This window comes from Lepidochelys kempii, chromosome 1 (assembly GCF_965140265.1).
Source record: "Lepidochelys kempii isolate rLepKem1 chromosome 1, rLepKem1.hap2, whole genome shotgun sequence".
Classification (NCBI taxonomy): domain Eukaryota; kingdom Metazoa; phylum Chordata; order Testudines; family Cheloniidae; genus Lepidochelys; species Lepidochelys kempii.
This window is the reverse complement of record NC_133256.1, coordinates 208649314-208665186: the sequence shown is the minus strand read 5'-3', so window position 1 is coordinate 208665186 and position 15873 is coordinate 208649314. Positions and strand designations below refer to the sequence as shown.

Genomic DNA, 15873 nt, shown 5'->3' with positions numbered 1-15873 from the left:
TTTTTTTGACCACACGGAATCAGAAATATAGAGCTGGAAGAGACCTCGAGATCATCTAGTCCATCCACCCATACTGAGGCAGGATTAAATATGTCTAGAGCATCGCAGAAAGGTGTTTGTCTAAAAACCTCCAGTGATGGGGATTCCACAGCTTTCTTAGGTAATCTGTGCTAGTGCTTAACTATCCATATAATTAATAAATTATTCCTAATATTTATCCTGAATCTTCCTAGCTGCAAACTAAGCCGATTGCTTCTCATCCTACCGTTGGTAGATATGGAGAACATTGATCACCAACCATCCTCTTTATAGCGTTTTATGTATTTGAAAACTATGCCCCCCTCCACCTTTTCCTCTCTAAACTAAATGTGACCTGTGCTTTCAGACTTTCCTCAGAAGTCATATTTTCCAAACCTCATCATTTTTGTTGTTCTCTTCTGGACTGTCTCTAATTTGTTCACATTTTTCTTAACGTGCGATGCTCAGAACTGGGGCACAGTACTCCAGCTGAGGTCTCATTAGTGCTGAGTAGAGCAAAACAATTACCCCTTCCGCCTTACCTTCAACATTCTTGTTAATACAGCCTAGAATGACATTCACCTTTTTCTCCTCAGTCTCATACTGTTCAAATATATTCAATTTGTGATGAACTGTAACTCAGATCCTTCTCTTCAGTACAGCTGCCTAGCCAGTTATTTCCCAGTTTATATTTTTGTATTTGATTTTTTTTCTTCCTAAGTTTAATAATTTGCACTTCTCTTTATTGAATTTCAACATATTAATTTCAGATCATTTCTCCACTTTATCAAAATTATGTAGAATTCTAATGCAGTCCTTCAGAGTGGTTGCAACTCCTTCCAGTTTGGGTGTCATGCTCAAATTTTATAAGCATACTCTACACTCCAATATCCAAGTCATTAATGAAAGTATTGAATAGTACTGAACCTGGAACAGACCCCTGTGGCACCCCACTTGATACATCTGCCAAGCTTCAGAGTAAACCATTGATAACCTCTCTTTGGGCATGGCCTTTCAACGAGTTGTGCACCCACCTTATAGTCATTTTGTCTAGGCCATATTTCTTAGTTTGCTTATGAAGATGTCACATGGGACAGTTTCTAAAGACTCACTACATTTTAGATATATCATGTCCGCTTCTTCCCCCGCAGATCCGCTAGGATGCTTACCCTGTCGAAGGAGATTAGGTTAGATCATTATGATTTGTTCTTGAGAAATCTATATGAGCTATTACTCCAGGACTGAACAAATTGTTTAATAATTTGTTCAAGGATCTTTTCAGGTATCAAGTTAGGCTGACTGGTCTATAATTCCTCAGGTCCCCTTTTCCGCCTTTTTTGATGATAGGTATTATGTTGTCCTTTCTCCAGTCCTCTGGGATCTCACCCATTCTCCATGACTTTCAAAAATACTCTCTAATGGTTCAGAAATTGCTTGGGCTAATTTTAAGTCCTAGGGTGAATTTCATGAGGTCCTGCTGACTTGAATACATCTAACTTATCTAAGTATTCTTTAACCTGTTCTTTCCCTATTGTTAATATTGTTTTAAGCATCTGGTCTCAATTGACTTTTTAGTGAAAGCTGAAGTGTAAAAGGAACACTTCAGCCTTCTCTGTGTCATCCATTATTTGCTCTCCTGCTCTAAGTAATGGACCTACACTTTCCTACATTGCTCTCTTACTTCTAATGTATTTATAGAACCTGTTCTTACGTCCCTTGCTTGTCGTAATTCATTTTATGCTTCTGCCTTGCTGTTTTTGTCTGTTCTTTTATACTCATCCTTAGCAATTTGGTCTTGTTTCCATTTTGTGCGTGATTCGTTTTTGATTTTTAGTTTCTTAAAAAGAGTACCTGACGCAACCATATTGGTCTCTTACTACTCTTCCCACCTTTTCTCCAGATCAGGTTAGTTTGCCGTTGTGCCTTTAATATTGTATTTTTAGAAACTGCCAGCTCTCTGGAACTCCCATTTCCCTAAGATTTCCTTCCCTTGGAATCATAATTTTGAGTTCCTTGGGTGTGTTGAAGTCTGCTTTTTTGAAGTCTCTCTTTACTTCGCAGCTCTCACTCCTGCCGTTCCTTAGAATCAGGAACGCTATAATTTCATTATCACTTTCACCCAAATTGCTTTCCACCTTCAGATTCCCAAGAGTTCCCTCCCTATTAGTTAGAATCAAATCTAAAATAGCCACTCCCATAGTTACATCCTCCACCTTCTGAAACAAAAAGTTGTCCCCAATACATTCTAAGAACTTGTTGGACAGTCTGTCCTGATTTTCCTACCATATATGTCCAGTGTGTAGCTTGTAGGCAATATTTCGGTTCTGCCTCACCTGGTTTTCTTTCCAAGAGTATATGTCAAGGGACTTATAAATTTCTTGAGGCTTGGGCTCTGAATATTGGCTTGGCTATGCTATGCTTGATTCTTTTCTCCCACTGTTCCTAATGTGGTTGTGTAGAGAATGCATCCCCTTATAATTTTCAGGAAATGCTAATATTGTTTTGGCCCTTGTTAGTGAGAACATCCCTTTGTTGGTATTTCCAGATGAGCCAGGCTGTATATCCATACCTCACAACTGGAATATATTTCCCCTCTGTAAGTTAGCTAGGATGTCAGCATTAGTACAGAATATCTTACTCCTACACATACACTATAAAGGAAAACCTTGCTTGAGTAAAAAAAAATAAAAACAGGTATTTTCTTTGTTCTTTCTTCATAGGCAGTATGGGCACTTGGCAATATTGCTGGAGACAGTACCATGTGCAGAGACTACGTGTTGGACTGCAACATCCTGCCCACTCTATTGCAGTAAGTCTGTTTTGGTTTACTTTGTATCTTGCTCAAGATACTGGCAATACTACTGAAGGACATACATTGGCCAGACATGACAAGACAACCCAGACAATTATATATAATATGTGGTATGTGTAACCTTGCAGCTACACATAGTACGTTTAGACCTTGATATAGGTAGACATAATTTGAAGTTTAATTCTATATAGGTTTATTTTTAAAGAAAAAATGTATTTAAATAAAACCATTTCATTTTAAGTAAAAAATCAGATTTTATTTAAAAAAATTTTTTTATCCATCTTGGTACCAGAGTTTAGGTCCAGCTTCTGTGAATGTTCTTGTGTGTCTTCCCTGTTGGACAGCAGTTCTTGTTACAGTGGATTGCAGGAATGAGATTTGGAATTGAATTGTATTTGATGGGCAGCCAGTGCAGAGACCAGAGCATGAGCTGATGTGTGTTGCTAAACACATGCTGCTGTATTTTCTACCAGTTGAAGCTTTTTTCCGATCTCCCTCTCCAGAGAGGGGACAGAATGCCTCTGCTAGACTCACCCCTCTCAAAGTCTTAAGGTGGAGTCCCATACCAGTGCTATGTCACTGAAATCCAGGTCAGTACAAACTGTCCCTTCTCAGTCCAAGAACAGCACTGCATCCAGTACTTCTAGGAAGATGTCATCTTCTGCACCAGTCATTATGGTACCAAGCATTTCGGCACCAAGAGTCATGGCACTGAATGATCTCACACAAAGATCCATAACACCAACATTCATCTCAGTGCTGTTGGAGTCAGTGGTTTGGGTAGTACATACCCACACATGGGTACTGGATTATGCCTAAGACACCAGGATTCAAGCTCTGTGCCTCTTGCCCATGTTCATTCTCTGTCAGTGACAAGCACCCACACTGCCTTTACTGCTTAGAAGAAGTCCACATTTCATCCAGGTGCAATATCTGCCAGTCCTTCCCAAGCTGTACCTGAAAAGGCAAGGCTCTCTGCCGCAAGAAACACCTCATGGAAGATGCCATGGGGCCTCAGTTGGACCCAGGCCAGGGAAGCTCCCTGTACATCAGCCTGAGAAAGCCAGGAGTGCACCTCCGGCTCCAGAGAGAGAGTCCAGCTCTGGTGATACCACTGCTATGGACCCCATGCCAGTGCCTAGTTGGGAGGCAAGGAAGAATGCATGTAAGCACGGTAGTAAGTCTTCCTCCAAACTGAAGAAGGATGATGCGCCTTCTACATGTTCCAGCCATGGAAGGGCAGAGTGTTCCAAGGTGCACAAGCACGACAAAAAATCCTGCAGACCACTGGATCCACCAGTATCGAGCCCCGCACGCCATCAGTGTTGGCCTCCCTTAAGACAAGGATCCTTCGGTTCTGGGACAGTCCTCTGCTTCGGCGCTGGCTCCAGCTATGGAATGGGTATTGTTAATGCTGAGGCAATTGGAGAACGCACCAGAGCCACATGAGCAGTTCATCCTAGGGGAACAGAGATGTCCACGCCTTCCCCTGCCATCTGCACCTAGGAAGGTCCGATCTCCTATCCAGGACTTGCGTCAGTCAGGCAACGCTTTCGCTTGTCCTCCTGTAGTTCGCACAGTTCCGACAGTACTGCCACTGGAACCGGGATCCGAATTCTCGTCATCGGAGCATTCTGATGGTGTGCAAGGGCTGCCTGTTCCCTAGTGACAGTATGAATACCTGAAAGGACTGCCAGCGGCATGGCAGTATCTTCCTCCTCCAGCAGTAGGGAAGTAGCTGGTTGCCCTTTCCATGGGATCCTCCGCAACATCCATCTTGTTGGCCCGAGTGGGGATCCAGGCCCCAGCACCCACTCTTGTAACCCACCTGTTTGTCAAGGAAGGCTTCACTCCTTGTCCCCACTTAGGGCACCATTGAGTAGGCTCTCCAAACTGGTTGTGGAGGGTGAACCACTCAGTCTGGTTCCGATGGTACTACCGGAGCAAGAGCATTTCCCATTGTCCTCTCCAGATGCTTCAGTAACTTCAACTTTCCCCTTACTTCCAGATGACTTTCAGCAATTCCAAGAACTCCTGCGAAGGGTGGCGAATGAGCTTCATGGTCTAATGGAGGAGGTACAAGACAAACAGCATCCGCTCCTGGACAGCCTTCATTTCTTGGTACCATCAGGGTTGCTATTCTCCAACCAGCTTGAACAGTTTGGCATACCCTGGCCACTTACACGCCTACCCCCCAAGGGGGCAGAGAAGAGATACTACGGACCAGATGGGGGTCAGAGTTTCTTTTCTCACACCACCACCCAGTTCCCTCATGGTGCAGGCAGCAACGGAACGGTCCAGACAGCAACACCTGCACTCCACTCCGACAGATAAGGAGGGCAAACGCTTAGACCTTCTGGGACGTAAGGTCTTCTCTTCAGCAAGATTCCTATTTTGTATTTCAAACTACCAGGTCTTATTGGCCAATATGACTTATCATAGAATATCAGGGTTGGAAGGGACCTCAGGAGGTCATCTAGTTCAACCCCCTGCTCAAAGCAGGACCAATCCCCAATTAAATCATCCCAGCCAGGGCTTTGTCAAGCCTGACCTTAAAAACTTCTAAGGAAGGAGATTCTACCACCTCCCTAGGTAACGCATTCCAGTGTTTCACCACCCTCCTAGTGAAAAAGTTTTTCCTAATATCCAACCTAAACCTCCCCCACTGCAACTTGAGACCATTACTCCTTGTCCTGTCCTCTCCTACCACTGAGAATAGTCTAGAACCATCCTCTCTGGAACCACCTCTCAGGTAGTTGAAAGCAGCTATCAAATCCCCCCTCATTCTTCTCTTCTGCAGACTAAACAATCCCAGTTCCCTTAGCCTCTCCTCATAAGAGGACTTCCTTAACTACGGCAAATTGGAGGACTTTACTGAAAAGCTGCCTCCACAAGATCAACCTCGTTTCCAGTCTATCCTGGAGGGGGGCAAGCTGATGGCTAGAACGGCCCTACAGTTGGCCATGGAAGCTGTGGATACCTCATCACGCTTGATGGCCGCTGACATTGTCATGTAGAGGGAATTGTGGCTACGCTCATTTGGTTTCCACAGAGGAGTGCAGAATATCACTGAGGACCCCCCTTTCGATGAGTTGCACCTGTTTATTCAGAAGACCAACGATTTCCTCCGCTCCCCCAAGGATTCCAGAGCCACACTTTGATTGCTGGATATCTATATTATTCCGCTGCACCCAAGTGGAAATTCTACCGCCTGCCACCTACACAGTGATTCAGGACTCCTCAGTTCTTCCACTAGCAGGCTTACGAACCTTCTCATAAGCACCAGAAGACCCAATGATCCTGCCCTCTGGGCCCACCTTTGCAATTTTCATCATCTCGTGTTGAAACCTCTCAGAAACTATATTTCTGAGTGCCATTAGAGAGCAGTCAACTGCTGTGCCTATTGCCATGCAACCGACCCACCCTCTTCAGGGGTTGTCTCATACTCCTCTTACCAGCCTGGAGTGCAATAACAATGGACAGGTGTGTCCTGGATGTCATCCACCATGCTATTTCATCCACATCCCCCGCCCTGATCCCTTTTCAGGGACCACTGTCATGAGAAGTAGACTCCCTACCACAAAGGGGAGCTATAGAGCACATTCCTCCAAACTATCAGGGCACTGGGTTCTATTTTACCTACTTCCTGGTACCCAAGAAGAAGGGCAGGTAGAGACCAATCCTGAATCTCCGTTGCCTCAACCGCTTCGTCCACAAGCCCAAATTTTGTATGGTCACCTTAGCAGCCATCATACTGTTGCTAGAGAAGGGCATGTAGTTTACAGCTCTTGATATGCAGGACCAACCCTTGGGGCACGCTACTTGATACCGGCTGCCAACTAGACATGGAGCCATGAGTGCACAAAGCCTTTCAGGAAATCAAACCAGCTGTTTGTAGCTGTGGCAGACCAGATGAAGGGACATCCTCACAGTGCATCTCTTTCTGGATTATGGACTGTATCCATACCTGCTATGACCTTGCCAAGGTTTCAGCCCTGGTTATAACGGCCCACTTGACAAGGGCTCAAGCCTCTTCCACCTCTTTCCTGGCCCAGATGCCCATACAAGAGATCTGCAGAGCAGCTACCTGGTCCTCCGTGCACACCTTTGCCATCCCTTGCACACCTTTGCCACACACCCACTGTACCATCACACAGCATGCTAGAGACGATGCAGCTCTCAGTAGAGCAGTGCTCCAGTCAGTGATTCCTTAACTCTGACCCCACCCCCGTGGGAGAGCTTGAAAGTCACCTAATTGGAATTGATGTGAACAATCACTTGAAGAAGAAAAGACGGTTACTCACCTTCTTGTAACTTGTTCTTCAAGAGGTTTTCAGGTCCATTCCAATACTTACCATCTGTTGGAAGTAGCCAGCAAGAAGGAACCGAAGGGGGGTCGGGTCGGCAGGGTCTCATGTTGAGCGCCATGAGGGCACCACTCCAGTGGGCTCCCTGGCCAATCCAACACGAGCTGTTAAGGGAAAAAGTTTCTGACGACCGTGCATGCGGCGTGCGCACAACTAATTGGAATGGACATGAACAACACCTCTCAAAGAACAACAATTACAAGAAGGTGAGTAACTGTCTTTTTCTTTTCCAAACCTCTCACCTCAGTAGATGAGTTGAGCCTTCACTTTCTCGACGTCCACAGGACCTTGGCCTTCTACCCGCAAAGGACGAGACCAATCAGGAAGTCCCCTAGATTTGTTTATCGCTATAGCTGAGAGGATTATGGGGCAGGCCATCTCCACATAGAATCTCCACGTGGGTTTCAGGGTGCATTATGCTGTGCTATCAGTTGTTGGGACTGACTCCACCGCTTGGGGTGAGAGCCCATTCCACAAGAGCCCAGACGTTGACTGCTGCCACCCTCCACAATGTGCTGCTTCCAGACATGTAGGGCAAGGTTCAATTCATACCTTCACTGCACACTACACCTTGGTGCAGGACTCTGCAACATGCCTCATTTGGTGCAGCTGCCCTCCGCTCAACCATTCCATTCTCTTCCTCTCACCTTCTTCCAAATTAGATACTGCTTGTTAATCACCCTCAGGGGAATACAATAGGGACTATCACTCGAAGAAGATGAGGAGGAGGTTACTTACCTGTAACTGGAGTTTCTTTGAGATGTGTGGTCTAAATCTGTATTTCACTTCCCACCCTCCTTCCCCTCTGTATTGGATCTGTTCAATTTGTGGTGGAGAAGGAACTGGAGATGCGGTCGATCTGCCTTGGACAAAACCATGAGACAAAGCAAGAATGTATACATAGACAATGGACACTACTATTACTTTCAAATTATCCGGTTCTGGACACATGGCACATGTGCATAAACTCTCAGTGGACTACAGATAGGGACCACACATCTTGAAGAACCTCCAGCTACAGTTAAGTAACCTTCTCATCTCAAAGGAGAAAAGAGGTTGGAGATCCATCCTCTGTCTCAGTTGTCTTAATACCTACATCCCTCACTTCTCCATATTCCATATGGATACCCTTGCTTCTGAATAGGGTCCCCTCCCTGGATTCCATTGACTGGTTCCCGGCTCTTCACCTTCAGACCCAGCCTACTTTTACATCTCAATATATCCCGCCACAGTAAGTATCTGAAGTTTCTCACAGGGACATCAGACTACCAACAGAACCCTACTCTTCGGCTTGTTCATGGCTCCACAGGTGTTCATCAAAGTCATAATTATGGTGGCCACCCATCTAAGATGGGTGGGCAAACTACGGCCCGTGGGCCACATCCAGCCCATGGGACCATCCTGGCTAGCCCCTGACCTCTCCCCCGCTGTCACCCTCCCTCGCAGCCATACAGGCAGTGTGGCTTGCGCCGCCCACCTCCCAGGCTTTCAAATAAGCCTGTCCTGTGGCTCTGAGTGGCCTGGTAAGGGGACAGGGGGAGGGCAGGAGGTCCTGGGGTGTAGACAGGGGACAGGGAGCAGGGGGGGTTGGATAGGGGTGGGGTCCCAGGGTTCGGGGGGACAGGGAGCAGGAGGGGTTGGATAGGGTGTGGGGAGCAGGGGGGGTTGGATAGGGGTGTGGGGTCCCAGGGTTCGGGGGGGACAGGGAGCAGGGGGGTTGGATAGGTTGTGGGGTCCTGGGGGGTCAGTTAAGGGCGGGGGGGTCCTGGGAGGGGGTGGTCAGGGGCCAAGGAGCAAAGGGGGTTGGATGGGTCAGGAGTTCTGAGGGAGGGCAGTCAGGGCACGGATAGTGGGCGGGCCAGGCTGTTTGAGGAGGCCCAGCCTTCCCTACCCTGCCCTCCATACTGTTTTGCAACCCCGATGTGGCCCTCGGTCCAAAAAGTTTGCCCACCCCCTGATCTAAGAAGACAAGGAATCCAGGTGAATCCCTGCTTAGATGATTGGCTAGCTTGGGGGAATATTTCCCTCTACCCCCCAGCCTCCAGCAAGTGACTGACTCACTTCAGAGGATACTAAGCCTCTTTGCCATGCTGGGACTCAGGATCAGCAGGGGAAAATCCACACAGACTCTGGCTCAAAATATAGAGTTTATCATGGGGCTATTAGATTCTAGCTTGGCAAGAGTGTAACTCCTTCAAAAGAGATTTTAAATTATGTTCTATCTCATCAACTAACTCCAGACTCATCCCAGCACACTGGTGAGGTCCTGCCTCAGACATTTGAGCACATGTTAAAATGCAACATATGCCACCCAGCATGTCAGCCTTCACCTTCAACAGCCCTTGCAAGGATGATTGAGATTAGTGTATCTACTAAACAGGAACAGCATGAACAGGGTGGTCATGATTTTTTAAAGTCCTATTCTCAATAGATTGGTGGACAGATCTAACCCTTGTGCACAGCAGAGTATCTTTTTTTTCATGCTTCTACCAGCAAAGACTCTCTCTTTATGGATGCATCCACCTAGGGGTAGGGAGCACATTTCAACCACCTGAAGATTCAAGAGAAGTGGTCTCCCCAGACATAAACATTCAGGAACTCAAGGCTATCTGACTAGCATGTAGAACTTTCCTCCTCCAGGATGTAATGATGTGAGAGTTTATGGACAACTCCACATCAGTGCACTACATCAACAGGCAAGGGGGAGCCAGATCCCTCTCTCCTCAGCCAGGAAGCTGTGCATCTCTGGGATTAGTCCTGTCACTCTGCCAGCTATACACCTTCCCAGCCTCCAGAACATGCTGGTGCCTCAAGTCAACAGAGACGTGTCCAAGAGCCTCGAGTGGTCCCTTTAGATTTCAGTCCTCAAAGAGTTAGTAGCAAATGGCAGTTCCCGCATGAGGACCTGTTTGTGGCCAATCACAACAAGAAGTGTTGTGTTGCAGAGGTGGCATGAGCTTGGGCTCCTTCTCAGACACCTTTCTTATCCATGGGCTCCTGCTTTGATGTATACCTTTTCAAGGATACCCATAGTACGCTGGGTCTTGAGGAAACTAAAAGCAGGATATGGGGTGAGTTATGATAGTCCCAGCATGGGCCAGACAGTTTTGGTACTAGTCCCTTGTGAACCTGTCAATACAATGACTCGTCATCTTGCTGGTCCTACCAGATCTGGTCTTGCAGAATAGCAGACAAATTCTGCAACCAGATCTGATGTCCTTTGCACCTGACAGCCTGAATTCTGGCTGACTGACATCTACAGAAAGAAGCTTCTCTGCTGAGGTTTAAACCTCTCGCTCCTATGCAAGAAGCTTTCAGCCAGCCTGACATTGAGAGCCAAGTGGAGAGATTTTCTCTAGGCAATGCACTGCCAGCTTTTGCTTGTAGCAGCCCTGATTCCTGCTATTCTAGACTATTTAGTTTCTCCAAAACAATCAGGCCGGGTCCTTAGTTGGATACCTCACAGCAATATCTGTAAATCATTCTGTACAAACCTATACTGTTGTCTTGCAGTCTGCCGTGATGAGATTCCTTCAGGTGCTCATGTGTTTTCCTGCTAGCCCAAGAACCACTCTCCCTCTGTCCTGGTGTTCACTGAACTGATAGGTCCTCCCTTTGAGCCACTGGCTACATGTTCTATTTACCACCTGTTGATGGCCTTTTTGGTGGCCATCATATCAGCTAGCAGGATAGGGATCCCCAGGGCCTCATAATGAGCCCTCCGTACACTATCTTTCATGAGGACAAAGTCACATTCTCAGGCCTCACCTGAAGCTTCTGCCTAAGGTGGTTTCTGACTTCCACATCAATGAGTTGATTCACTCCTGGTTTTCTTCTCCAAATTGCATTCCACTCCCAGGAAAAATTTCACATGTATGATGTCATGAGAGTATAGTAATTTTACTTGCCTAGGACTAAGGTATTCAGATGTACACCTAGGCTTTTGTTGAAAGGGTTAAGGGATAACTTCTGTTGTCTTAGGGTATGTCTACAGTACAAAATTAGGTCAATTTTATACAAGTCAATTTTTAGAAATTGATTTTATACAGTTCATTATGTATGTCCCCACTAAGTGCATTAAGCTGGCGGAGTGCGTCCTCAATACCATGGATATCATCGACTTACGGAGCGGTGCACTGTGGGTAGCTTTCCCACAGTTTCTGCTGCCCATTGGAATTCTGGGTTAAGATCCCAATGCCTGATGGGGCAAAAACATTGTTGTGGGTGTTTCTGTTACATGTCAGTCGCCCCTCCCTCCCTCTCTCCATGAAAGCAACAGCAGAAAATCGTTTTGTGCCTTTTTTCGTGGGTTACCCGTGCAGATGCCATACCACGGCAAGCATGGAGCCCGCTCAGCTCACCACTGCTGTTGAGAGTATTGTAAACACCTTGTGCGTTATCCTGGAGTATGTGCAGAACTGGACTCAGCGACGCCAGCATGAGGACGATTGTGATGAGGACATGGACACAGGCATTTCTGAAAGCACGGGCTGTGGCAATTGGGACATCATGGCGGCAGGGGGGCTGGTTGATACAGTGGAACGCCGATTCTGGGCCTGGCAAACAAGCACAGACTGGTGGGACCGCATAGTCTTGCAGGTATGGGATGATTCCCAGTGGCTGTGAAACTTTCGCAAGTGTAAGGCCACTTTCCTGGAACTCAGTGAGATGCTTTTCCCCGCCCTGAAGTGCAGGAATACCAAGATGAGAGCTGCCATGACAGTTGAGAAGCAAGTGGCAATAGCCCTGTGGAAGCTTGCAACGGCTGACTGCCACCGGTCAGTCAGGAATCGATTTGGAGTGGGCAAGTCTACTGTGGGGACTGCTGTGATCGAAATAGCCAATGCAGTCACTGACGGTCTGTTATCAAGGGTAGTGACTCTGGGAAATGTGCGGGTCATAATGGATGGCTTTGCTGCAGTGGGGTTCCCTAACTGTGGTGGGGCGATAGACGGAACGCATATCCCTATTTTGGCACCGGACCAGCTTGCCGACCAGTACGTAAACCACAAGGAGTACTTCTCAATGGTGCTGCAAGCACTGGTGGATCACAAGGGATGTTTCACCGACGACAACGTGGGATGGCCAGGAAAGGTGCATGACGCTCGCATCTTTAGGAACTGCAGGCTGTTTGAGTAGCTGCAAGAAGGGACTTACTTTCCAAACCAGAAACTTACCGTTGGGGATGTTGAAATGCCAATAGTTATCCTGGGGGACCCAGCCTACCCCTTGCTCCCATGGCTCATGAAGCCGTACACAGGTAGCCTGGACAGCAGTAAGGAGCAGTTCAACTATAGGCTGAGCAAGTGCAGAATGGTGGTAGAATGTTCCTTTGGACGTTTAAAAGCTCTCTGGCACTTTTGCTCACTAGGTTATACCTCAGTGCAACCAACATTCCCATTGTTATTGCTGCTTGCTGTGTGCTCCATAATATCTGTGAGAGTAAGGGAGAGATATTTATAGCAGGGTTGGAGGTTAAGGCAAATCGCCTGATGGCCGATTTTGAGCAGCCAGACACCAGGGCGATTAGAAGAGCACAGCTAGGCGCGCTGCGCATCACAAAGGCTTTGCTTGCCAGGCTATGGTGTGACAGCTGTGTGTGTTTCTCCTTGCTACAAACCCGCCCCCTTTCTTGATTTTAATTCCCTGTAAGCCAACCACCGTCCCCCCTTCGATCACAGCTGGCAAAGGAAATAAAGTCACTATTGTTTTGAAACCATGCATTCTTTCTTAATTTAAAAAAAAAAAAAGGAAATAATTGATAAGGTAGCCCAGGTGGAGTGGCTGAGTAGGGATTTAATGCTTTCCTGGCCTCTGCCACTCAATGCCTCCATGCATTCAGCTGTGCCCTATCAGTGCGTGAGGACTGCATGAGCTTGGAAAACATGTCATCGTGAGTGCGTTTTTTTTCCTCCGTCTAATCTGCGATAACCTCATGGATGGAGATGGGGGTGGGGGGCATAGAAACATTTGCACCTGGGAGGAGATAAAAAGGGAGAGTAAAATTTAAGATGATACATTTCTGAGAACAAAAGGGAGACTCTTTCACAGTGAATCAAGCAATTCACAGCAGACAGCACACATGCTTTAGGTACAAGGTTGCATTTTACCTTTTATATTGAGCGCCTGCTGGTATGGTGACACATCACAAAGGGCTGGGCAACAGAATTCGGTTTCTGGCAGCCGTGGTAAGCCTTTTGGTATGCAGGGTTGGCTTCTTCCACCTTCATAACATGTGGGAATGTTTTCAAACTTTAGCGCCATCCTTTCCCATAGCAAGCAATTTTGGTTGGGTTTGCCATTTAAAAGGAGGGGCTGTGGTTTTCGGGTGGATGTGCAGCAGACACCTCCCCGCATTCCATCACATGGCTATTCTCTAGGGTGATTCCTTCACCCCTCCCCATGCCGCTTGGCTATTCTCCAGGATGATCCCTTTTAGCCAAGCACATACAATCCAGCATGAACGAGGTCCTTTTACTGTTCCCTTACAAAAATTCCCCTATTTCAACCAGGTGACCATGAATGATATCACTCTCCTGAGGCTAACACAGAAAGATATAGACTGAACATTGCTTGAATGGGACCAAAACCCAGGACCATTCGCTGCCATGCTTTGTGCTGCAATGATTCCAGACTACTTGCTACTGGCTTGGCATGGTAAAGTGGAGGACGAAATAAGGCAGCGCTCCCCAGAAACCTGCAAAGGCTTTCAGAGTACCTCCAGGAAAGCTTCATGGAGACGTTTCTGGAGGATTCCCACTCCATCCCCAGATACGTTAGCAGAGTTTTCCAGAAGCTGTACTGGCCGCGAATGCATCCCAATTCTTCAGAGCAAATCAAACATTAATCACTATTGCTTTTAAACTCTGTACTGTAGTTACAAATCTGCACTCACCAGAGCTGTGGGCTCTGGCTTCAGGGTCGGGGATCCCGCCTTGGGTGGGTATTGGCTCCAGGATGATGAAAAGGTCGTGGCTGCCGGGGAGAACGGATTCACCGCCTGCCTGCTGCACTTTCTCTTCCTCATCCACTAAATCCTCCTCCATGTTGTGTGAGACTCCCCCCTTGCAGGTGTCCGCGGACGGTAGGGGTCCCCCCTAGAATGCCATGCAGCTGATCATAGAAGTGGCATCTATGGGGCTCTGACCCGGAGCGACTGTTTGCCTCTTTGTCTTTTGGTAGGCTTGCCTGAGCTCCTTAACTTTCACACGGCACTGCTGTGTGTCCCTGTTGTAGCCTCTCTCCATAAGAACATAAGAATGGCCATACTGGGTCAGACCAAAGGTCCATCCAGCCCAGTGTTTTGTCTACCAACAGTGGCCAATGCCAGGTGCCCCAGAGGGAGTGAACCTAACAGGTAATGATCAAGTGATCTCTCTCCTGCCATCCATCTCCACCCTCTGACAAACAGAGGCTAGGGACACCATTCCTTAACCATCCTGGCTAATAGCCATTAATGGACTTAACCTCCATGAATTTATTCAGTTCTCTTTTAAACCCTGTTATAGACGTAGCCTTCACAACCTCCTCAGGCAAGGAGTTCCACAGGTTGACTGTGCGCTGAGTGAAGAAGAACTTCCTTTTATTTGTTTTAAACCTGCTGCCCATTAAATTCATGTGATGGCTCCTAGTTCTTATATTATGGGAATAAGTCAATAACTTTTCCTTATTCACTTTCTCCACACCACTCATGATTTTATATATCTCTGTCATATCCCCCCTTAGTCGTCATAGAATCATAGAATATCAGGGTTGGAAGGGACCTCAGGAGGTCATCTAGTCCAACTCCCTGCTCAAAGCAGGACCAATCCCCAATTAAATCATCCCAGCCAGGGCTTTGTCAAGCCTGACCTTAAAAACTTCTAAGAAGGAGATTCTACCACCTCCCTAGGTAACGCATTCCAGTGTTTCACCACCCTCCTAGTGAAAATGTTTTTCCTAATATCCAACCTAAACCTCCCCCACTGCAACTTGAGACCATTACTCCTTGTCCTGTCCTCTCCTACCACTGAGAATAGTCTAGAACCATCCTCTTTGGAACCCCCTTTCAGGTAGTTGAAAGCAGCTATCAAATCCCCCCTCATTCTTCTCTTCTGCAGACTAAACAATCCCAGTTCCCTCAGCCTCTTCTCATAAGTCGTGTTCCAGACCCCTAATAATTTTTGTTGCCCTTCGCTGGACTCTCTCCAATTTTTCTACATCCTTCTTGTAGTGTGGGGCCCAAAACTGGACACAGTACTCCAGATGAGGCCTCACCAATGTCGAATAGAGGGGGACGATCACGTCCCTCGATCTGCTGGCTATGCCCCTACTTATACATCCCAAAATGCCATTGGCCTTCTTGGCAACAAGGGCACACTGTTGACTCATATCCAGCTTCTCGTCCACTGTCACCCCTAGGTCCTTTTCTGCAGAACTGCTGCCTAGCCATTCGGTCCCTAGTCTGTAGCGGTGCATTGGATTCTTCCTTCCTAAGTGCAGGACTCTGCACTTATCCTTGTTGAACCTCATCAGATTTTTTTTTTAGCCCAATCCTCCAATTTGTCTAGGTCCCTCTGTATCCTATCCCTACCTGCCACCGTATCTACCACTCCTCCTAGTTTAGTATCATCCGCAAATTTGCTGAGAGTGCAATCCACACCATCCTCCAGATCATTAATGAAGATATTGAACAAA

General features: G+C 47.0%; 1 protein-coding gene across 12 annotated transcripts in view; it reads left to right on the top strand.

Moving 5' to 3' along the window:
• KPNA1 (karyopherin subunit alpha 1) overlaps window positions 1–15873 on the top strand; it is a 181911-nt gene that overhangs the window by 104470 nt on the left and 61568 nt on the right. For all 12 annotated transcript variants that reach the window (XR_012154830.1, XR_012154829.1, XR_012154835.1 and 9 more), the window contains one exon: window positions 2739–2827. Coding sequence is in view for 7 of the 12 variants with exons in the window: in XM_073310977.1 (XP_073167078.1) it covers window positions 2739–2827 (89 nt within the window). In the remaining 5 variants the exon portion in view is untranslated. The remainder of the gene's footprint in view (window positions 1–2738; window positions 2828–15873) is intronic.